This window comes from Temnothorax nylanderi, unplaced genomic scaffold (assembly GCF_030848795.1).
Source record: "Temnothorax nylanderi isolate EJ_2023f unplaced genomic scaffold, tnyl_v1.0 TNYL_tig0011_pilon, whole genome shotgun sequence".
In the NCBI taxonomy this organism is placed as follows: domain Eukaryota; kingdom Metazoa; phylum Arthropoda; class Insecta; order Hymenoptera; family Formicidae; genus Temnothorax; species Temnothorax nylanderi.
In genome coordinates, this window is record NW_027249073.1 from 1496975 (window position 1) to 1520379 (window position 23405).

General features: G+C 39.9%; 1 protein-coding gene across 1 annotated transcript in view; it reads left to right on the plus strand.

The window, feature by feature from the left end:
* The window catches only part of LOC139767676 (transcription factor 12-like), a 115725-nt gene that overhangs the window by 2899 nt on the left and 89421 nt on the right, over positions 1–23405 (plus strand). Inside the window, exons 2-5 of the mRNA XM_071697218.1 lie at positions 13081–13130; positions 15085–15337; positions 15568–15596; positions 15969–16013. Of these exons, the coding sequence (XP_071553319.1) occupies positions 13081–13130; positions 15085–15337; positions 15568–15596; positions 15969–16013 (377 nt within the window). The remainder of the gene's footprint in view (positions 1–13080; positions 13131–15084; positions 15338–15567; positions 15597–15968; positions 16014–23405) is intronic.

Sequence of the window (23405 nt, forward strand, 5' to 3'; positions counted from 1 at the left end):
ATTATTAATAACATTGATATAAAATAATTAATTTAATAGAAGAAAGACGAGGGAAATAATCATCGGGATAGAGCCTTGTCACGAAAGTAAATCACGAAAGCAACATCCTTATGATTTCCTGCAGTATCCTACAGTCGAGGATCGTCACGGGGTTCAAGTGCAAGGGTATCCGAAAATAGAGCGTCCATCCTACTTACCGAAAATACTTCCGGTGTTCGTTTTCATCCCTATTCCCTCCAATCCGAAAAAGATTCACGCACTGAGGTCTTTGGTTTTATTGCTTTCCCATTGCGCATAATTGACCGATCGACTGAAATTTTATCAGACACGCAACGCAACATAGTAACGTACATAAACAGATATAAAAGGCGGTCGGAGAGATAAGCGTTCCATTGTCCGTCCGTGTTTCATAATCCGCCGGCAAAACGGTCGCTTCGAGAATGATTTCGCGCCGCGTTTCGCCGTCGCGGCGACGAGATGCGTTCCGGAGCGGTCCATCGGCGAAGATAAACATTTCGTGCCGACGCGAGAAAATAATCTGATTCGAAATTACGCGTAATGCGAGGAAAACACACACGCACGCGGTGCCGAAACCCAACGGATCTAAAATTAGTCGCGCACGGTGTGACTCACGAGTAAATCTACCTGGGGCACTAGTTTGTTTCAGGAAGTAGCGAGCTCGATAAAATATAGTTTAACAAACACACGTGTGTGATTCACGTATAGCGCGAGCGTTCACGCATCGAACGTTCGAAATGTTGTCGCTCCACTTGCACTGCCGCCTCGTGTTGCGACTCTTAATCGTTAAATATTCTTTATCGGGTATCCGTTTTATATTTCAGTGTTTTAAGTAAAGAAATATCATTGGCTCGCGTGTCTTTTTGGCCAGCGCACGACTTGCGCGCAATTTCCCGTACGGAATAAGGTGGCCTTCCGCGAGCGAAATATTTCGGGCGAGGCCCGTCGAATATCTCAATAACGCCGTTTTCGCGACTCTCCCCCGATCGCGAGATATCCCGTATCGTACCGCGAAGGTTGCCATGCTCAACAACATTCCGGCCGAGGTCCGCCGAACCCCACGTCCCGGCGCCATTTTCGAAACTCTCCTTCCTCGGAGCGAGAGTTTAACCGAACGACCATAAACGAGGCTCCAGACACAACACTCGTGACTTAGGTCCTTCTCTCTTTTTCTTTCTCCGGCCACTGCCGTCTTTCTTCTTCCTCTCTCTTTCCTCTCTCTCTCCTCTCTCTCCGGAGAATTATCGAGGGAGTGTCACCGTGATGCACCTGCCTCTCGCTCCGTCTCTCTCTCTTTCTCCGTTTTTTTTCTCACTCCCGTGTACCGCCGCCTCTTTCTCGGCCTTTCTTTCCCCGCCTCGCGTGCACGCGCCTCACGCGCGCGCGTCCTCGAACTTATAATGGCTCATGTCGAAAACCCACATACTTAAAATATGGAGGAGGGTGCGTCATCTTCTGCCGGTGTCGGAAAAATGTACCATCGCGACGTCGCACCATCTAAGATTGCCGCAGAATTTTGCCTCCCTCTCGCATTCAAGCCTGACTGATTTTAGGAAAAAAAAAAAAGTTAAAATCCCCGTTAAAATCCAAAAAAGAAAAATCTTTTCTCTTTTTATAAAAGAAAGTGTCAGTTTCTTTTATAAAAATTCCTTTGAAAAATTAATGTTTTGAAAACTTAATTTTTTAACGCGATTTAAACATCTTATAGCGATCGGCACAATAATGAATGAAAATGTACGATTATCCGCGATAAAAAAACCCTATTTAATCTCTCCGTATAAATCCGCGATGTTCCACAGTCAGAACCGTCGCTTCGTTTATTAATACTGAGTGGTTTATTAATACTGGAGCGGTGCAATTTTGCGAGAGCGCGCGTTTACGCGAGATGCAGGCAGATTCCGCGAAGGAGATAGCGGTATCGCGGTTATAAATATATTCTTGCGAATTTTATCCAGAGTCGGCGGGCGGCGGTCTCCTTGGACGCTTTTCAATCCTCTCCTTAGGAAAGGCCAAGTCCAGAGTGCGTTCACGTATGCACGCACACAAATTAAGGGCGCGGGCATAATCTACATTTACAGCGGGGACTCGATGAGCATCTGCTTCTACCCCTCTCGCCCTCGACCGTCCCCGTTCACCCGTCGCCCTAAACTCGATCCCTTTCCCCGCCAACGAGCATCCTCTCCCAACCGCGCATTCTCCCAATCAGGATCGTTCCCTCTTCGTCCGTTGTATCGGCCTCGCTATCTCGCTCTCTCGTTCTCTCGCTCTCGTCCTCTCTCTCTCTCTCTCTCTCTCTCTCTCTCTCTCTCTCTCTCTCTCTCTCTCTCTCTCTCTCTCTCTCTCGCGTTTTCTACATCGCTCGCTCTCTCTCGTTCTCTCGCAAACATACGAGCGAACGCGTGCAGTGGTGTCGATAGGTCACGCGAATCCCTGCTCGAATCAACTGCCTTATCTCGATATTATTAATATCAATCTTATTACGCCGAAAAGTTTTAAATTTAACTCAATATATTATATTGAGTTAAATTGCATCATTAATATGCATCTTTATTACTTTTATACAACTTTTATAAAACGGAGTAATTACAATGACAATTTCAACTGCTTTATCTCGATATTGTTAATATTAATCTCTTATTACGCTGAAAAGTTTATAATTACATCAATAATATGTATATCGAGTTAAATTGCATCATTATCGTACATTTTTATTATTTTTATAAAACTTTTATAAAACGGAGTAATTATAATTTGAACTTACGACAACAGAAATATTTAAGTTTACTGAGTTTGGAAAAAATATACAAAATTACACAATATTATTAGGCTATCGAGATTCAGTCCGAGATAAGATAAATGGTATTTTTCTCTCTAATTGATAGAAATATTTAAATCAATAAAATAATTCTTCGCCAGCGATCAAATAATAAAACACGAAATTTCGTCGGCCTAACTGGCAGTAATTTTAATCTTAATAAAACAAAGAAATATTTAAATTATATTAATTTATTATTTTAATATCATATTATATTATATTAATTTATTATATTAATATATTATATTAATTACATAATGAGCATGGGAAATATATTATCTTGAATATTCATCATGCGACATCGATATTTTAATCGAAATTTTAAAGAAATTTTTTGGCATTGTCTAATGCGTCAAAATGGTTTTTTTTTGCAAATTGTGCTCGAGAGTAAAGTGTGCAATTCTCACATGCTGCGTATCGCACTCGATCTCATCACCGTTACTTTAGGCGGCCAGAAGCAACTGGCGGCGAAAGGCAAACGACGGAAAATGGAAGACATTTTAAGGCTTTTTGCGAAAAACACGGGTGCGCGCCACTCAAGAATTCCTGACTAATGCAAGTCCCTCGTTACCAAACCGCGTATACACCATTCGCCTCGCTCCTGTTATGGTCGATATGAATTTGCCACTGCGTGAAACTCGCGCTCCGGGTTCTCTCTCTTTCTTTCTCCGTCGGCACCCTTGCTCTCGTTACCTCCCGCTTTGTCTCTCCGTTTCTTTCCGTCCTTCTTTCTCTCGCAGTCATACTCCGCTCGCTTTTCAAAGTTTCTTTCTGCTCATCTCTCTGTGCATCCCTCCCCCTATCACCCTCATTTCCTCTCCGCAAATTTGCGACGCTTTGCGGAGAAGAGCAAAAGTCCATTAGCCGCGGCGAGAACTGGGTTACAGAAACAAGCTTGGCGCGATAAAAAAGATGCCGAATGATCCGTGTATATGATTCTCCACGTTCATCATTCGCGATGAAACGCTGCTGAAACGTCTCGCAATCGATCAGTATTCTTCTGACGTCTTAAAGACTTATAAAAATCTCCTTCATTTTCCTCGAATGTACATTTTGACGGTGATTATATTTTACCGTTAACATTTGGAGTCACTACTCGAAAGGGGGATACAGTTATATTTCAGGATTGGCAGTAGAGAGGCAAAAATAAAAGTTTATCTTTGAAAATCTTCTCATCACGATGCGATCGAATATCATCCTCCGTGAGGACAAATACCTATCGTCCTAGAGAGTCGTGTCTCTTACCAGCTTGACTGAAAGCACCACCCTACAAGGGGCACCATATCCTAGTATCCCCTTGCATCATTGGCGTAGCCACGATGGTTCTCAACTATATTTTATTGTTGCGCCGCAACGAAACATCGTAACGTAATGTAGCATTTAATATTCATAATTATGCATAAATCTGTTGAGGCTGTTAATTCTGATTACAACTATCTAAAATGGTTTATCATTAACATAGAATTTTTCTCTTTCAATTTTACTTTACATTGAATATCTGTGAAGCAAACTTGCGAACGTATACGATTGCACGTGGCTAAAATATTAAGAATGTTAATCAGTAAAATATTGAATACATGAAGTATTGAACAATGAATTAAAATTTCATTAACAAATGACAGTTTAATAGCAAAAAGTTAATAGTGATAAAAAATTATTTTCTTCCCACTTTTCTATTATCAGATTTGTTTCGACAAAAAAGTGACGACAAAAGTCAGGAAGAGATGGTGCAATGCCACCTGTAAAGCACCAACAAGCACGTGCAATCCGATAGAGAACGAATCTGGCCAGAGCCGTGTGTGTGGGCATGCACGCACGTATGCACGCACGCACGCATGCATACATATATGCATGTATGCACGTATATACGTGTAGGTATACATATGTACGTGCGTACGCGCGAAGCGCATATGCACTGGGTGTGTTTTCGACGACACGCGGCACCGACCTGCGCCACGTTCGAAATAGACATCTGGCCAGATTTCGTTAAGTTTGGCTCACATGCAGCCGAGGCGCATAGTAGGTAGTAGGTACGCGTACGTGCACGCATGTTGTGTACGCGCCATGCGTGTATGCGTATGCGCGACGCGCTCGTCCACGCGACCGGGGTTCGAACAACAAATGTGCACTCGGGGCACTCTCTCCTGACGGCGCCGGCTACGAAAAAGGGGCTCCGATTTTTTGGCAGGTGCCACTGTCCTCGAGCGCGCGACGTCACCTTCTGACGTTCAATGGCCCGCACGAAGCACGGAGGAATGTCACTTCTAATTGGGTAAACGATCATGAGATTCATGAGAATCCGTTGAGAGAAACGCCGATCGAACACGTTGCGTTAAACCCTTCTGTTACCAAGGACAATTTTTATTCTGATTTAACTGATTTCTTCTTTCGGTTACTTTTCAGAAAGAATAGGAAATAAAACACAATGAATTAAATAAAATGAAAATTATATACGAACTATTGTACCGTGGTGAGATCTCTTTTTACATAATCAAATTCATCTCGCCGCGCAATTCTCCGTAAAAAGAGAGAAGAGAGAGTGGTATGCATCCTTTTCATCCAATTAGTTTGAGTTTCTCAAGCTTTATCACGCTCGTTGCTGTATCGCGGAAGTAAAAATGGCGTCGGAAGTGCCGCGAGATCACCTGTTGAATGTATACCCCCGAGGGCAACCACCAAGATTCGCTCTCCTGCCTTCGGATCTTCATCCTCGTTGCCCTGCCGCGCGTTCGTCGTTCGTGAAGTCGTGTGAATGAACACGCGTGTCGAGAGCGTCGCGTAGAGGCGTCGTCAGTGAGTGCGAGCAAGATCAAGAGAAACCGGAACACGTGCGTGCCACGTGCCGACGGTGGCACGCGCGCGCACGCACTCCGGCCACTTTGGATTCTCTTTTTCCTCTCCTCTCCTCTCTTTTATCTCTCCTTTCTCTCTCCTCTCCTCTCTTCTCCTCTTCTCTCTCGCGCGCGCCTTTTTTTTTTTATACATGCGATTTTGCACACACGCCTATCCCGTTTTCACCGATCGATGGAATCGACGACGGGCGTACTTTTACTCGCCGCGAATCGCCATGAGCGATCGATCCGATCTCTTCTCGTTTTCGATCCAATATTATGCGACGATCGAGAATGTAAGGAGCGTTTCTCGAATACGTGGTAAACGTTGCCACGTGCAACGTTTACCAACAAGCAATGATGCAACTTGCGTTTAACCCACATTCTCGAACACTTAAATTAAATTCAACTGTTCAACGCAAAACTGGATCGCATTGACGACATAATTGCGCGAATTTGCTATTTTTGTAATAGTACATTATTTATTAGAAATTATCATTTATTGAAATGGTCATAAGTTATAATATATCTTGTATCTTGCAACTTATAGTCTTTAATTCTGAAATTTATTTTGAACTCTGGAATTAGCACCAGGACGTAAGAATTTATATATTGCAAAAGAAATATTAATCTCTTTCATGTTCATCTAAAACTCTAATTAATCATTTAGTGTCTTAATATTGAAATTTGTTTCTACGGAATAAGTAACATTTGCTTCGCCAGAGAATAATTAACACAATTAAGAATTTTTAATGGACTATATACTGGCATTGGTCGAAACGCGGTGACGATTCGTCACGACGATTATAATTGTTGCCACGATTATAATCATTGCCAGTATATAGTCAATTAAAAATTCTTTATTGTTTCTACGGCATTAATCAAAGATTTTTCTACATCTTTTTAAAGTTCAAATCGCGCAAAGCTCCGCGCGAACGTGACACAGTATCAACGTTGCCCGGTTATTTTAACAGCGACAGGTTGAGATGCACTGGGGCCCCCGTGGTCTGCGCCAATGTCCTCCAGTGGGCCCCTTCTAGGGTAACACGAAGGGGGGCACTGGCAGCGACAGCTGCTGCTGCTGCTGCTGCTGCTGCATTTCCCCCTTTGCCTCTCGCCACCTTCCTTCTTCCCCTGTCTCCCCATATACACACGCCCGCCCTCTCCTCCCCCTCGGCGGTCTACAATCGCCATGGTCCCGCGGGCCCCTTGGCACGCCGACATCCCCACCATGGGGCCCCATGGTCGCGTGGCAGGCAGCCTTCTCCTCCACAAAATACACCTTCGCTGTTCCGTTTACTCCTGAACGGCGCAACGGACGATACCTCCTCTTACCGCCCTTCCTCCATTTGCTCTCTTTCTCTCTTTTTCCCTCCGCTGCAAGTTCGCCGACTTTGTCACGCTACCACTTTCTTTTTGCTGTTTCGTTTGCTCGCTCGCGACCGTGACGCTCATGCGAGTATCGATATTCAGTATCGAAGTATTCGCAACCTTTAACATATTTTTATTTATTCTTTTCATTTAACATTAATTTCGCGCGCTTATGATAAGGTTATGATTTTTCAAAATGTTTTTTTTACTACCGTCTAGGATTTATTGTTTCGTGCGTTCTTATTTTGTATATAACTGAAAGAAAATAATCGACTTATTACATGAAATCGTTTAATCATTTCCCTATTCTATGTAATGACATAAATGGTTTATTATTAATGTGGTAAGATAATATAGGAGAAAGTAATATGAGATAATATTCAAATATTTTTCAAGAGCATATATATTAAGTTTTAATACTCTTAAGTTTATACTATTAATGGATAAATTCGTGAGAAAGAAGTAGCAGATAATCCTGTTATATTTCTTTTATTCTAAATAGAAAGATGTGTATCCTAAGTAAAAGAAGCTCAGCGACCATCTCACAAGACCAAAGTTCTCCGTTTTTTCCCTTTGGGCCAGTTGCGCTCTTTTGTACTCCCGCGGACTCCTGACGGCACACGCGACGTTTCTTTCGATTTCGGCTGGAGGGGGAAATTGGAGCGTGGCCAGAAGTTCGTCTTCACAAAATTTCTGCCTCCTGAAACTCCGCTTCCTCCTGCTTCCGCGTTGAGCCCCGTGGGACTCGGGCCGCGCACTGCGGTTTTCGGGACCTACGGAGCTCACCAGCGTAGGTACGGAGCCAGAGAATATAAAGGTCTGAAAGTAGAGCGTGCACGTTTTTCTTAATCTCGATTATTCTCGCTTCGACGATCTTACTGTGCATCCGCGATTTGGACCTTGTGATTCCTAGGGTTATCATCTAGTGAACATTACAGTAAAAATAGTATCTCACATTTTTTAAAACAATTTAGACAGCATTTTTATTTTGGTTTGTTAAAGCTCTGCTTTTTTCAACTTTGATAACTCATTCTTAAAAATAACTTGACAAAAACAATTGTGCATATTCGTATATCTTTTTAAGGTTGTTTTCATTTATTTAACGCCTTTAAGGGGACTATCTTGGGGCAGTTGATATATATTCTTTGTAATAATTTATAGATAATTGACTCGCGGGATATGTAGCTGAGTTTTATCAGAACAACTAAGATAATAGAAATCGCGCAGGCCTGGTTGAGCACCAATGGCTACCTGAGCCTTTTTTCTACGTTTTTTTTTCGTCTTTCTCGTCTGATTCTATTCTTTACTCCCTCAGTAAAACCCTATACTCCACCTCTCTTCGGGGTCGTAGGCCTCGAGGGTGGTAGGGCCCCCGCTACCGCCGTTTCTGTATTCTCAATGATCGTGGCTCCTTTTCTCGTCGCCCTTCCTTCTCGTTCTTACCTGTACAAGCCTCGAACACCCTTTTGGGTCGCGTGGCACTATGCACTGGCGCGATACACACGTGAATTCGAACGTAGGGTCGATCCAGTAATAAAGTTAGCGAATGCGGAGATTTAAGTGCAAAAGATTAATAATATATATAAAAAAATTTGGATTATGTGTGTGAAGCAATTAAACAATATCATTTTATACGAATATATCATTTTATATATCGCAAATATGTTTACAGGAAATAAATACATTTATACATTACACTATGATGACTATTAAAATAACGATTTTATAAAATTAAAGAATCTTTTTTATTAATAAAAGTATTTTTTAAATTTCTATGTTACTTATTTTTTATATTAAAGATTTAGGTTTTTCACTTTGCAGACTCCAAACAGCTTCTTGATCTTGTAAGAAGTTGCCATTGACAAAATCGAGTCAGAACTGCATGATTTCACTTTAGCTTTTTCTGATCATAATCGCAAAGTTGCTGAATTAAGATACATAATGACAATTTTATCCTGAAATACATACCAACGTAAACTGAAGTTGTTGGAGATGCAGCGTTGGTCGTCGCATATCCAGATTTACGCGAGAAGCCCCCGCGCAAAGCTGTTTGTAAAATTTACATCGGGCGCACAAAGAAAGTGTCGGGCATTTGTTGGGCGAGCTAATTGAATTAAGCCCGCCTCGGCGCGCAGGTGTTCAATTATTTCCTTTACCGCTTTACGAGCTCCGTCTTTGCCGTGATACACCCCGCGAGATTTTTCTTGGCGCTAGAGCGGCGTGTAACCTGCGTGCGGCATGCTCGCTCTCGGCAGGTGATCCGGTGGATATACCGCGAGAGACGATAGAACGGCGATTCGATCGACGCGCGAGATAGCCGACTGAATTATTTTTCGGTCAAACATGAAAACCGGCTGCCGCGATTCACCTGTGCGCCGTTCGTCTTACATGAGCTGGTCTCTTTGATTCTCGTTACGTCCAAACTGGTCCCTGAACTTCTCTTTTTTATCTGCTTATCACTCCTTACTTTTTCCTGATTTAACAAATCTAACGTACTTTATATAGAATATATTTCCTCTAAAAGACGTTTATTATTAATATATTGATAATATTATTGTTATTATAATATATTAAAATACTTCTTAGCGAGTGTAATATATTTGAGGATATCTAATAATGATAATTTGTCTATTCCATTGATATAATTCGCTGTGTATGAAATTCGAAAGTGCTTTTATAGCAATCTCTGCGAGACCAGCTGGTTGAAGGGATTATTTTTTAATGGGAAAAATCTCTGCTATATAAGATGAAGAGTGCAGAAGTTCTGTAAAATTAGCATTTATTATCAGAATTTAGATATATAATTGATAAAATTCTAGTCTTTCTCCGTACAATTTTAGAATTTTTAATGCGTTTTAAAAAGTTGTGACAATTAAGTGACGAAAATGAGCTACCAATTTCACAGAGTCCAGATGGTCATCTAAGCCAGGATCGTGTTAAACACACTCGATCGAGCATTCTCAATACGATCCCGGCGTATTCCTTTGTGCATACTCTGTCCTCGAATTTTTAAAAAATTCGCAGACGGTTGGCTTCTTGCTGGCAGCTACCCTTTTCTGCGTGAATGGTTTAGCGTGTTTTTCCCCCCTGTAATTAGTCACTAAGTTCAACGGTAAGCTTTAACGCGACGTGACGCTGAAATCCTCTTCGACTCTCCTCGGCCATTGCCCTGCGACATCAAATCGCGAAATCTCTAGTCGAGAGCTATATTTTTGCGGGCGCGAAATGCGGAGTATCCCGAGGTACTTCGATGCCGCGGCCGCGTACACTCACGCGTGTCTATTTGTCGCATTCGCGTTCTCTGCTTTTTTTATGCGTGCACTTTTGTTACGGGATGCCGCGCACTCCACACGAGCGGATGCCTCTTTTTTACGAGATCGTCAACGTTGAAAGTGTCCGGCAGTTTTGGCCTCGTCGCGCAATAACGCGGCGTGATACTCGACTTTTCACGTTTCAGTTTTTATTCAAGCGCAAATATCTCTGATGCTTGCATGGTCGTTAGAAGCTGGCTGAAAGCTTGATAACTTGATTTAATTTAATTAGAAATTAGAAATTGAGAGAGAGAGAGAGAGAGAGAGGGAGAGGGAAAGAGTGTGCTTGTTTATCAAATTAATTCTGTCTAACTTTTTAATTTAATTAGCATTTCTTTCATTTACTTTATATTGTGTCGTAAATTATGCAAAGACTTAATTATTTTATTAGATATCCCATCACAATATAGACATAAAAACTTACACAAGTGTATCTGAGTAAATCTTGTCACGAGTGCGAGTGGTATAATTTAATGCAACTGATTACAATAATTAATGAAATATGTATATCGATAGTCAATTTCCGCCTCTACATGTCTTCTATAACGCGATCGGTACTTTGCGGATTTTCAGCGGAGCAAAACACGACCGACACGTCGTGGTCGCGTGTCGTTCGTCGAAAATTGCCCGCTGTATAGCGGTTTTCGAGGTCGTGTCGCGCGAATCGCGAGGTGTAATATCGAATTAATGCCGCCTGAAAACCATACGGATACTATCGGACATCGCCGGTGTGCATTGCGTAACAAATTCCGCGTCGGCAGAACGTGCTACTGCTGATTCTCTTTCTCTTCCCTTATCAGACCGCTTCTTGTTCTTCTGCGTAAATATCGCATTAATCTAACGTTTCCGACTATCCGCTCGGCCGAACGTGTGAGGAAAACCAAACATGAAAAAAAGAAAAACAAGATCACTTCTAGATAAAGATTTTCATCAAAAAACTCAATGTGTCTTTCTGAAGTTAATATTATGTTTTATTATATATTTCAATTTTATGTTATACCAAATAGCATTTATTATTGTCCAAAATTAATAGTTCTAAATTTGACTTGAAATTCGCAAATCTGCCGTGATACGTGTAAATGTATCCGACATAACGATCCGCCATTAGCGGCGGGTCGCACGCATCTCGCGATCGTTCCTCGGCGTCTACGTACGGTCCAGACCGAGGGCGACACCCGCAACCAGCATTCCCGGCTAATTCTTCATCGAACAATTACCGAACGGATGACGGCGGCAGAGGCAACGCGGAAGACGAACTAGTCGTGACATGGAGGCCCGGCGCTCAGCACTACGTCATAACGGTCGAGCGGGCTTGCGCCGGCTCTGAGGATGACACGATGGACCATGGTTTAGCTTGTCCTTTGATGCATGATATTGCGGAGTCGGTGCCGCACGCTTCGGCAAACATGTCACGAGCAAGCCGAAACTGTTAGGATTCATAGTTATCTCGGGCGATCGTGTGCCGTCCGAGGACACTCGCCCTATCGTCCACGCGCGACTACATCCTCTATAATGTAACACGTATACACCTGTGACGCGTGTGCGTTCCCGTACGTGAATCTCGCTACTCTGCGATATCGCTACTCTGCGAATTTCAGAACATCGTAACATCGTTTCGAGATTTTCTAGGATAACTAATTCCGACCGTAGGGAGGGATCGGAAGGATATGAAGAAAGAAGGATGGAATTCGGACAACGCAATAATATATTTTTGTCTTTTTAAATCCACGCCTCATTAATTCATAACGTCTTCTATTGTTATGTATATATCATGAATTCTTTTCATATGTTAAGATACATCGATGAAAGGATTACAAGATGTTAAGTATAATTTTTTTAATATAGGGGAGAGGGAGAGAACACAGGATAGAGAAATGGGGGCAATACGGAAAAGTACTTGCTAGGGCGTATCTCGTCGAATAAAAATTAATCTCGATGCGGCAACGCGTCGCCCTACAATTCTTTCCGGGCGGTTTTTTGAAACGTAAATCCAACCGATCCTCATAAATTCTCCGCAAGACATGGTGGCGCGCCTCGCGCATAGGTTCGCGACTCCTATGGTAGGTATACGTGTTACGGGGTGGGCATTAATAACGGATGAAGCCCCGGACTGCGGCAACCTCGTAATGTTTATCTCGTTGTTTATTCCGCGTGCGTATCAGCCGCAACGTGGAAAACGCGCGTATACATATCTCCGCGCTCGGATTCTTAGCGCGATCGCGATTTTGATTTATAAAGACGCATCGCGAATTTATGCCCGGCATTAATTTTGCATCGACTCCTCTCTCGAGAGGGGAACTTTCTTTTCGCTCCCCTTTTTTCGCCCAACGACTCACGCGCCAAGAATATTGCGAACCGTGGGGAGATGCGGAATATTCTTTTTTTCTAATCCCCTACCCGATACTGCGGATATTTTGTCAGGTATCCTCTTCCTTTGTTTTCCTTTTATTATCGCGCGGCGTCTATTCTTTTATTTTGCCGAAGGATTACTCGCAAGAGCAGGAACGTTGAATTTATATAAAAGTTTCGTACGTGTGCCATATTATGATCCTCATTTCGTACATTTGATATAATTTACAATTATTACAATTCATATGTATCTATATACAATTCATAACCGATAGCTTTATGAAATTTTTTGACTGCACAATGAATTGCGATGGTTATTCAATCTCTTGACAAAGAGCATCTTGCTGGAAAATTGATCTTCACATATTTGTTTTATCTGTTTCAGAAAAGCCAGGCTTTCAGACGCCGTATGGCCCCACGATAGACAACGGAATGGTGAGTGATCTTTTGATATTGACCTTCGCGCCGAGACAATACCAATCGCAGCGATTTCTTTGCATGCGTATCGCCCTTTGTTCCTTCCTTCCCCATTCGAGCCGAGCGACGCCGACGCCGACGCGACGGCGCGAGAGAAGTTGGAATATTCAAGATCTCTCCCTTTGTTGCTGCGACTTGAACCTTTAAACGAGGCGGGATTATGTAAGAAATAGGACCGTAATAATTATTGCAGTCGTAGGAGCGAATTTATCTGAGAAAAAGTTACTCGCTCCGCGCCGCCCGACTCCGCGCCCTCCCATCCCGGCATCCTCGGCGTAATCCCAAAACTTTACCTCGGATGATATTTTCGGAAAGCGGTTCTCATTTCTTGCCGCGAAAAAGATATCCTTTCTGAGAAGGATATTATTTATCGGCACGAGAGTAACACAACGCGAAAATCAACATGTTTGACTGGCTCGTTAATCTTAATGGTATAAATTTATCTTCGTGACTTTGCTAGTTATGAATTAACTCTCATTCATTTAATTAATTAATCATCTTAATTAATTAACAATTAACATCCACAGTATATTATATGCGCAATAGCAGTATTGCAATGTCAGATCGAAACGAAAATATCTTGTTGTTCCACGAGGCTGAGTGTCATCAACCTCCGACTTTAATATCACTTACGCTCTTTCTCATCCGTGACGATGTATTCGGTGCATCAAGTTACTTGCACGTATTCCACGAGGAAAGAACTTGAAAAAAAATATTCTCTTTTCGGCGCGCGTGTCGTTGAAATTAAAAAGATTGTTATAACACTTATTTTCGAGTTGTTGCACTACTTTTTAAATTTTTCATCGTACGAAACAAGAAGCTCTTGTCACTTATCGATGATTCTTAAGTAAACGCGTTATACATATGTGGAACATGAGAGACCGCAGAGACCTTGCATTCATATCTATTCAACGTAAGATAATGATCCTACTATTTGAATTTCACACACCTTCCGTTCATTGCAATTCTTGAAAACCTATACTGTGTGACACAGAAAAAGCATCACTCTAAACGTGATTATTTTTAAATTTATGTTTCAGAATATTCCTTTAGACTTAAAATATAATTGATAAAAAAAATCAGCAAAATTGATTAGATATGTATTGGTTAGATATTTATTAGATATGTATTGAGTTTTTTTACAATGTTTTAAAAACATATTGGTTTTTTAAAATTCAAATTTGACCATTTTCTATCAATTTTATTTGCATTTTTGGTAGTAATAAATTGTAACAAATCTGAAATAATGCCTAGAGTGAGAAGACATGGTAATTGCCAACCACTGTTTCTGTAAGCTAGATGACAGCAGAAACGAAGCGAATACGATATACTTGAACTTTTCGAAAGCACTAGAGAGAGAAAGAGCAGTATCTAATCGACAGTCGTTAAACCATAGCTGATAAGGAATATTGATTTCGATGGATGATTTATTGAAGCCGCCTCCGAGTTATCGCTGTCGCATTTCCTCCATTTCGCATACTCCCCCAGCCTCATCCTTCCTCTCTTCTTTCATGACTTGTGATAGTTATCCGTAATCAATGCAAAATCCTATACTTTTTTAATTGAAGCTAATTTAGAAAAAAACTTTAATGTGTCATGAATTAAATAAAAACGTAGTACTTGTTATAAATTAAAAGGTAAAATTTTATGTAATATTATTTATGTAAATTAAAAAAATATATAATTACACAATACTTTTGCAAATTAAAAGGTATAATTGTACGATATTTTTAATGAGAAAAATTATTTTTTGTAGCTGGGATATTCTCAGTATGGAGATATCCCGTATTAATACCGTTTATTATTATATCGATAATTCGTCGCTGCAATATTGCGATTATAATTGTCGCGACCAGAGACGAAAATGAAAAAATTGCGGAAAAAAAAGGATGTGTTTCGGTTTCTGTTTCAGGCGTATAGCAGTGGTGCATTCGGTCCTACGGCGGGTGGACCAGGCGGGGGGCCGGGCGGGGGTGGCGGGGGCGGTGGCGGGGGTGGTGGTGGCGGCGTCGAGGGTACCACATACCCCCCGGACTCACCGTATTTTCCGTTCGGGACCAGGGGTGTACCGGTCACTGTGGGTACCGTCAGTTCTCCCACCCCCGTCGTGAATCCGGCAACCCCTGTTGGTACCAACGGCACACGGTTACCTAATCCCACTGGCGGTAAGTCCTTTGTTATCGCATTATCTTTATCGAGTATCAAGATAATGAAATATATGCGGATGCGGAAATTAAGAATGACAGATAGAAAGAGATAGAGGAAGAGAGAGAAAGAAAAAGAATTTAATTCTCGCAAATTTTCTATATTTTTACGTTGTAAAAATTTTTTTATCGGGATTATTCTCCGCACTGTGCATTATTTTTTAAAAATGAATTTTGTAATATGATTTCAGGTGCTGCAACTGTGAAAAGGAAGAAGGATGTAAGTATCCGATATTACATTTATTCTATTTTTATCTTTTCTTTTTTATCTCGTGTGATTGTTGAAAATTACTACCGCTACTGGAAATGTTGATCGCGCAACATAATTCCATTACTCATTATTTATTAAATTAATTATCACGATCGGTTTCGCTCTTTCTCGCAGCACCGTATATACGGGAGCCAGCGTCGAAAACAAGCGTGACTCACTCGATCAATGATTAGGCAGCTCTTGAATCCCACGATCGATAGCAACCGCGTTTAGATATTGCATTCGAACACCAGCGTGTCATATCGCAATCACGTGAAACGTATCTTTCGTATGTTTCCGCACAGCGTTTTTAACAATGTCCTCTATTTGTTTTCTCTGTAGAACCTCGACGGAACGGAAGGAGAGGTAGTGGCGACGCAACATTGGGTGAGTGTTTTGAAAAGAAAAGATATATCGTATCTTCACGACTCATACGCGTAAATTAGATTAGCTCATACATTAAGTTTTTTGCTCGTGTCTCTTCGGCGTCTGACGTGAGCGAGAAATATTCGGATGAGCTCAGGCTCGCGATCGAGATCTTTACGAGCGGCGTTATTGAGGATGATGATTTTACCATTCCGTGGCAGCCGGCACGAAACGCCGACGTTTCGTGACATTTTCCCAAGAACTTCGAGTCCGTCCGAGTCGAAATATTCTACCCTTACGAACACGTAGGAACTAAAAATACCCGCCGTTTAAAATAACATTTTTATGCTTTTTTTCTATCAGACGGTAATAAATGTTAGCGTTAAACGCTATATTAAAGTGAGAGTATCTCACAATTCTATTATATAATATTTTAATAACGTATTCTGGAAATAACTTAGGTCGAAAATCTTTATATGGAAATGACGAGAATAATTAATAGGTTTTTAATTATAAGGGATTAAAATTAGCCAATGATATCACGCAGAATTTACATCCTTATAACAATCTTTATGCGATTTTATTGATTTTCACAATTCAAATGATCGGTTTTTGTTGTTCAGTGATTTTATCTTTCAATTTCTTACGCGTGAATACTATGTATAGTAACTAATTGGCATTAGCAGGCTTTACTTATAATAAATTTTAATATACCAATTATTTTACTTTTTCTCGATAAAAATTTGATCAATTAATTACTTTACTTTGAAAACAACGATTAAATCTAGTGTTATATTTAATTTAAAAAATTAAGTATACCTTTGTTCTGTGGAAAATGGAAATATTTAACTTTGTTATTATAATTCTTTTATTCGCGAGAGAATCAGAATTATATAATTTTAATAAATAATGAACAATGATCGGAGCACCTTTTTGTAGCGTTTTAATTCCCTTTCTTTGATTTATTACAGCTATAATTTTCGATGTATTAAAATCATATAATTTTGTTTCGCTCGGAAAAATTTGGAAAGAAGTAACAATAAATTAATTGGCATAAATACTTTTTTGATCGAGACAAAGGTAACAATTCTTTAAATTATCGCTCAGTGCGCGATAATTTATAGAAATTAATTTGAAACACAAGACGAGAATAGCATGTGTTTATTTTATAATATATACGTTAAATATTTCATAGAGCGGCGATGATCGGTTGGCACATCGCGCTCGACACTCGTTTTTTGCGACGTACAGCTTAACTATGTTGTGACGCGGTTACCTTGTTTACATTCGCGCAGTGAGACTCGCGTCGACAAGCAGCGGTGAGCCGCGCTCCGTGTGTTGTATTATTATCTCCCGAGACGCGATCGCGCGACATATTAAGGATGTATGTCCGTTCAGTCAAAATAGAGGGATGAAGCTGAAATTTACAGAGATTGTGCATTTATAAATCCCAAAAACCTGTGTTAAATTTGCGATCGATTGACCGACCCGTTTCTGAGATATTTGCTTTAAAAGTTACAGAAATTGTATATATAGATATACTTCCCATGTAAATATCATAATATGTATCTCTGCTCATGTACGGTAAAAATGAATGAAATTTTTATGGTAGGTACACTTCTATATGACATCGAGAATTGCAATTACGGTTTTTTAAGTTTTCCTGTTAATATTTTTGTTTCAATTTTTTAATGATTTATTTAAACAATATCAAGTACAAAAATGGGAAAAATTGTGATTTTTACGCTTTTTCTGTCCCAATGATAACATGTTGTTTATGAATAATTTCTGAGACTAGCTTTACACTGTTTAATCAAGAAAACAAAATTATACTACATATAGCTATAGGTAAAACATCCTTAAAAGACGCTAAACGCGACGTATTAAAAGATACTAAACGCGAACATTTTTTACCAATACTTATACCACTTATCATTTCATTAAGAGAAAACGTGAATATAATGTATTGAATTTTTAACGCTTATCAAGCCGCGCAGTTAATTAATTTTTGTGACTAACGATTCGTAAATGTATCAAGACAATGACTGTCTCGAAGCGGATATATTTCGCGCAACTTATCTATTTACGTAAAACTCGAAGAGTCAGAAAGACGAGAATTATAATTTTTGTTCGATATAATACCGCATTTCAATTGTATTTATAATTTTCTATTTTAATTAGCTCGATTTCATTAACCGTGTTGTATCGCACGATATCACAGTGAAATTATCGATGCTATACCTAAAATTTTTTGGTTACAAAGTATTATATAACATGTGTGATAAATATCGAGAATGTGTCGTATAAGATGTTTACGCGATCGTAATTAACTATATTTTCGTGAGTGAATCTCGTGCCATAAAGGTGTCATAGAAGTAACAAGAGAGGGAAAGGCTCGAAGACATTGGGCGATGGCGGAGCAGAGATGATAAAATATTTACCGCAATGTAACATATTTAATATACATAATCTAATAATAAGATACACCACCGTTTTTGTGAAATTTTATAAAATTGCAATAACTGAAATAACTGAGTTTTTTTTTTTTTTTTAATTACGTGCTTATGAAATATGAGTTTTATGAAATATTTTTATAAAATATCAGTTTGAAGGATGAGTAAAAAAATAAATTTGCGTCATAATTATTTGTTGAAATTAAATTATACATATACAGGTGCTCTTATAATTTAGTTATATTTATTATCTTATACGGATCAATGTACTTTGCATTATAATTCCGCTATTGCACATCGTATCGGTAAATGTTAAATTATTTTTTATTTTAATTTGAGGATTAATAAATCCGATAGCAATATCTAGATAATCTATGAATGAAAATTATATAAAACGGATATAAAATATACATATGGAATTTATATCGGAGAAAAAATTGAGAGAAAAATTAAAATCTTCTCTTTAAATAGACTTTCATATTTGTTGTCTTAAAAAAGATAGACGGGCTAATTTAATTTAATTTAAGTATCTTCATGGTGTTCGTATTTCAACGAAGATTGGAAGAACACGTTCTTTACATGTCTTTGTTTAAAATAAAAATAAATCGACATAAAATACAGGGGGAAAATTGTTAATATTAGAAATATTATTTTATGTTCTCCTTCTTTTTCTCTTTCTAAATAATTTTTAATAGAATTTTAGGTCAGTGTTTGGCCCCATTTCTTTTTTCCAGGATTAAATATTGTATAATTGGCAAGCGAAAGAAAGCAATATTCAGAGTTTTTTTTAAATATGTATGTAATCATAAATCTAAATAAAAAAATAAAAGGAATGGAAATATTTTATAATTATATGTTTTCAGTATTGAACATTTCAAATAATTTCTTTAATGAAAATTAATGATTATTAATTATATATGACGCGTGCTAATCTTTTATAGTCTATCCATCCATATTTATTGATATTTTAATTTTATTGAAATATTTGAAATAAAGTAAAAGAAATCCAATATTCTGTCAGAAAATGAAAGAATCTTTTAATCAGCTGAGCGATAAAAATCAATATTATATAAGTTGTGAAAATGACACTGGTATGTATGTATATCAGTTATGAATACGAACGTGCCAAATCTACGTGATACCATTGATTGCCTATAAATCCAAAACGACATCGACGTTTTCGTATTACGGCTCGATTATTTAACGTGTTAGGTCTGTAATGAAAATCGCCAGAATACGTTACGTTAAAGTATTGTATGCTAGTGAAATACTGTGAATAATAATTATAACAAAGCAATGATAAGATCAAATTATCTTTTCAAACATCTATCACTTCATGCATTTGGAAGAATGGTTAATAGGCTATCTGGGTAAATCCGATATGCATTACAATCGTGCGATATATGATTACACAGGCAGTTCGTAATTCAATATTTCACTTCGCGTAAACAAGGATCCGCGAAATTAAACAACAATCGAGTCATGCTGGCGCGTCAAATTTGTTGTTTAGAGTCTCGTGTCTCAACGAACGATCGTAACCTGTAAATGACGCGTATACACGCGTGTGTAAAGAGAGAAAAAGAGAGAGGGAGAGAGCTCAGCCTTTCGCAAACAGATATAATATCGGTCGATTGTAAGAAATTCAATATTTGTCATTCGCTTTGCATGACTTTCGCTGAAAAAGGAGCAAATTGTCTTTTGACGCGATTAAGCATGCCACCAGCTGTGTAAATCGTTTTGATGTAACCATTTAACTGATTTATTAACGGATAAATCGTAGGATCGTCAAGGTTCCTCATTTCTTCTTTCTGCCAAATGCAAAATTCGAAGACGTCATAGTTTGCAAAATACAAAGAAATATTTTTTTTTCGTATGATCTAGATAAGATGATTGCTCCGTTCATATTGCTCGTATTGCTGCGTTTGCCACACAATTAGCCATACTTAATTATTTTCACGTATTCCCAAGGATATGCGTTCTACAATTTATTAAGAATTCTTAATTTACATGATCATATAAGAAAAGCAAGATCACTTCTGTTATACGTTACCGCGGGAATGGAAACGATAATAAATAAGGGAGCGGTCGTGTCCGGAGTGGGATAAATCTACGAGTGTCCCAACGGCGAAGATCGTCGCTAATCCACGCGATACGGCGATCCCTCTCGTTCGTATAAGCCCCCGCGATAATTTATTCAGCGGGCAAAACTACGCGATTACGTTTCTATTAGGATATAGGCACCGACGGCGTCCTCGAGGGTGCTGTAACCGCCGTCCCAAGTGGCTCCTACGGGAGTTTCACTTATCGTTAGTACCGTCCGCTGTCCCCGTGCTCGTTCCCCCTCTTTTTCGAGCCCTCTCAAACGTGCGGCCGTCGTCGCCGTCGCCCGCGCCGGTGTTAAAAAAACATTTCGCGCCGTTTCCGATGGGAATAAATAACCCTCCGTGCCGTCGAAAGGCCGTTCTGCAGTTCGCCTCGTAATTTTCGGCTCGACAACGGGTCACTGACTCTCGTAATCAACGTGTTCACTGCGTTTGATCGTATCCTAGCTATCGCAGTAAATCTATACTTATACGTTTGTACCGGAATTACCGAACGACCTCTCAATCATAAATCTTTCGACGAGTATGGAATCAAGTTTTTTCCGTGAAGAATATTTAATTTTTAAAGCCTAAACATCTGAGAATATAAGAAAGTTGATTAAATTTATCGTACTATTGTGGCAGGTAAAAATTACTCTCCTTGTTTTAAGTTTCTTATAAATCATTTGAAAGTTTCAGTTAGCGTGTCGAAACAATGCTGTTTTTTTTTATTCACGTTTACCTTAATTCACACCTTGTTTTATTCAGAAAAGCGCTGCTTTCTTTTCTGTTCTTTTCTGCTTTTCTTCGAACTCCAGTATCTTCGGCTGAAAAGACATCCGGTGGTTCCGAGCACCCTGTGCGTCCGCATACATTGTTCTTGATTCTCCGGGAAGACTTTTGGGGGGGGGGGGCACGTTACGAATTTCCGCCGCCTTACCGAAGGGGCAATCCTCGGGGCGTGCGTCGAGGATGGTGCACCGGCCGATTCGGTTAGGATCCCGCAATTCCGCGAGCCTTTTTCGGGGGTTTCGTGAAGAGTTGAGGCCCCTCCGTGTTTGTGTGCACGGAGGTCACGGCAGACCATATGGTGTCGCGTGCTGCGGTCACCAGACCGTGCAGCAGCAGTAGCAGCAGCAGCAGCAGCAGTCGGGGCCCCCCTTTCCAAAGGTCTTTCGTATCCGTCTATGGACGTGTATAGTCCGTGCATCGTGCCCGGGCCCCCCGGGCATACCGATGGTTTCACACTAATTCGTGGCTTCGTGGAATCCTGGGAGCCTCTCTGGCCTCCGATCCGATCCGATAGCGAGAGGCTGCCGTGTAAGTGGCACGAATTTACACGCGCTGTCGGTCGCTGCCTGTTTCCCTCGGTGGCACGATGGACCGCTTTTTTTTGCACGCGACATTAACACATTTAATATGGCCGTATCGTATGGCCGCGCATATTTTACGCGTTGTCCTTATGGTCCGCGACCGCGCGCACTTCTGCGAGATTCCGGCATTTCGTGCTGCCGGATTTATTATGTACGCTCCAAAGAACTCGAAGCGGATCCGATGCGACGCGACGTGCTGTATATTTCATATACTTATATATTTGTTGCTCATGGCAGACACGGCAGTCGTTACAATGTGTACGGCAGGTTCGAGTTAATTTTGTAACGCAATAAGCAATACTGGTTTTACCGGAGGGCAGGTGTTTGTTTCAGATAGTCATAATTGGTGGTATTTTCAAGTTTTTACGTATCTCTCTTGTATGTATTATTATTATTAGACACAAGGTGAGGGTTATTTATTTATGCATCACGCTATAGCTCGTATCAAGGTTAATGAAATTCATTTTTTATTTCTGAAATACAGCAATCGCTCGCGCGCGCGCACGTGCGAGAGAGAGGACGGTTTTATGACAGTGTATGTTACTTTCTCGTATTAGTTGTATATTAGAGAGCTTGTTCCTCTCCATGACGCAATGTGCTCCGATATACCATTTAATGCCCGGCTATTTACGCCCTCTCTGCGCGAACGTATCGGGTTAGTGAAGTAATTAAGGAGTTTTTAAATGCGCTTTCAAAGTCAAATTGCAGGTTTTACGTTTAATTGCCTCGTAAGACCCGCGATCCCCGGACGTTTACTCTTGTTTGCGTCTCTCGGCGCACAAAACAAAAATATCTTTGATGAAAACTGGGGGAGAAAACGGGCCGTTCACTTATTAATTAATGAATAAGTCCCTTAAATGGTCTTAATTCTTTACCCTCTGATCGTGCCGACGGAGTGTTTCGTGCGTTTAATTACGCGGTGAATTTCGATCGCATTTTATTACCCGTGCGTTCCATGAAGTTCTCGACGAAAGATCCGCTTCATGTCGACTTCTTCTCCGCCTCTCGCTCGATATAAATCGATGTTAATTTCGAAGGGATTTCGCGAGAGCTGCTCGCAAATTAAGCAGAGATTCTTAAACACACACGGAGAGAATTTTCTCTTAAAATTTACCCTGAAATCATGGTAGTTGTGGGACAACATGTACCACCAAGAATTTTATGCAAGCTATTCTGATTAATATCTACTATAATAAAAAATATTAGTATCTATATATTATATACATTAAAATATAAATTATGTTTGATTAATTTTACTAAAATATATCTAGGAAATTTCAATAATTTTTCAAAATTTACCAATCTGCTTGGTAATTTTTATCACGTTGTTTGTAAAATGTCTTTTGTATATTTTAAAAATTCCTTGGTGTGTGTTGCCAAGTTGTCCCAAGTTTGTAGTGAATTTAGGGGTAAAATATAATAAAAAATTCTCTCCGTGCACGCACAACGCACTTTTCAATCAAGTAAAATTGCAAGGTACAAAACAAGGAACAAATAATTATATAA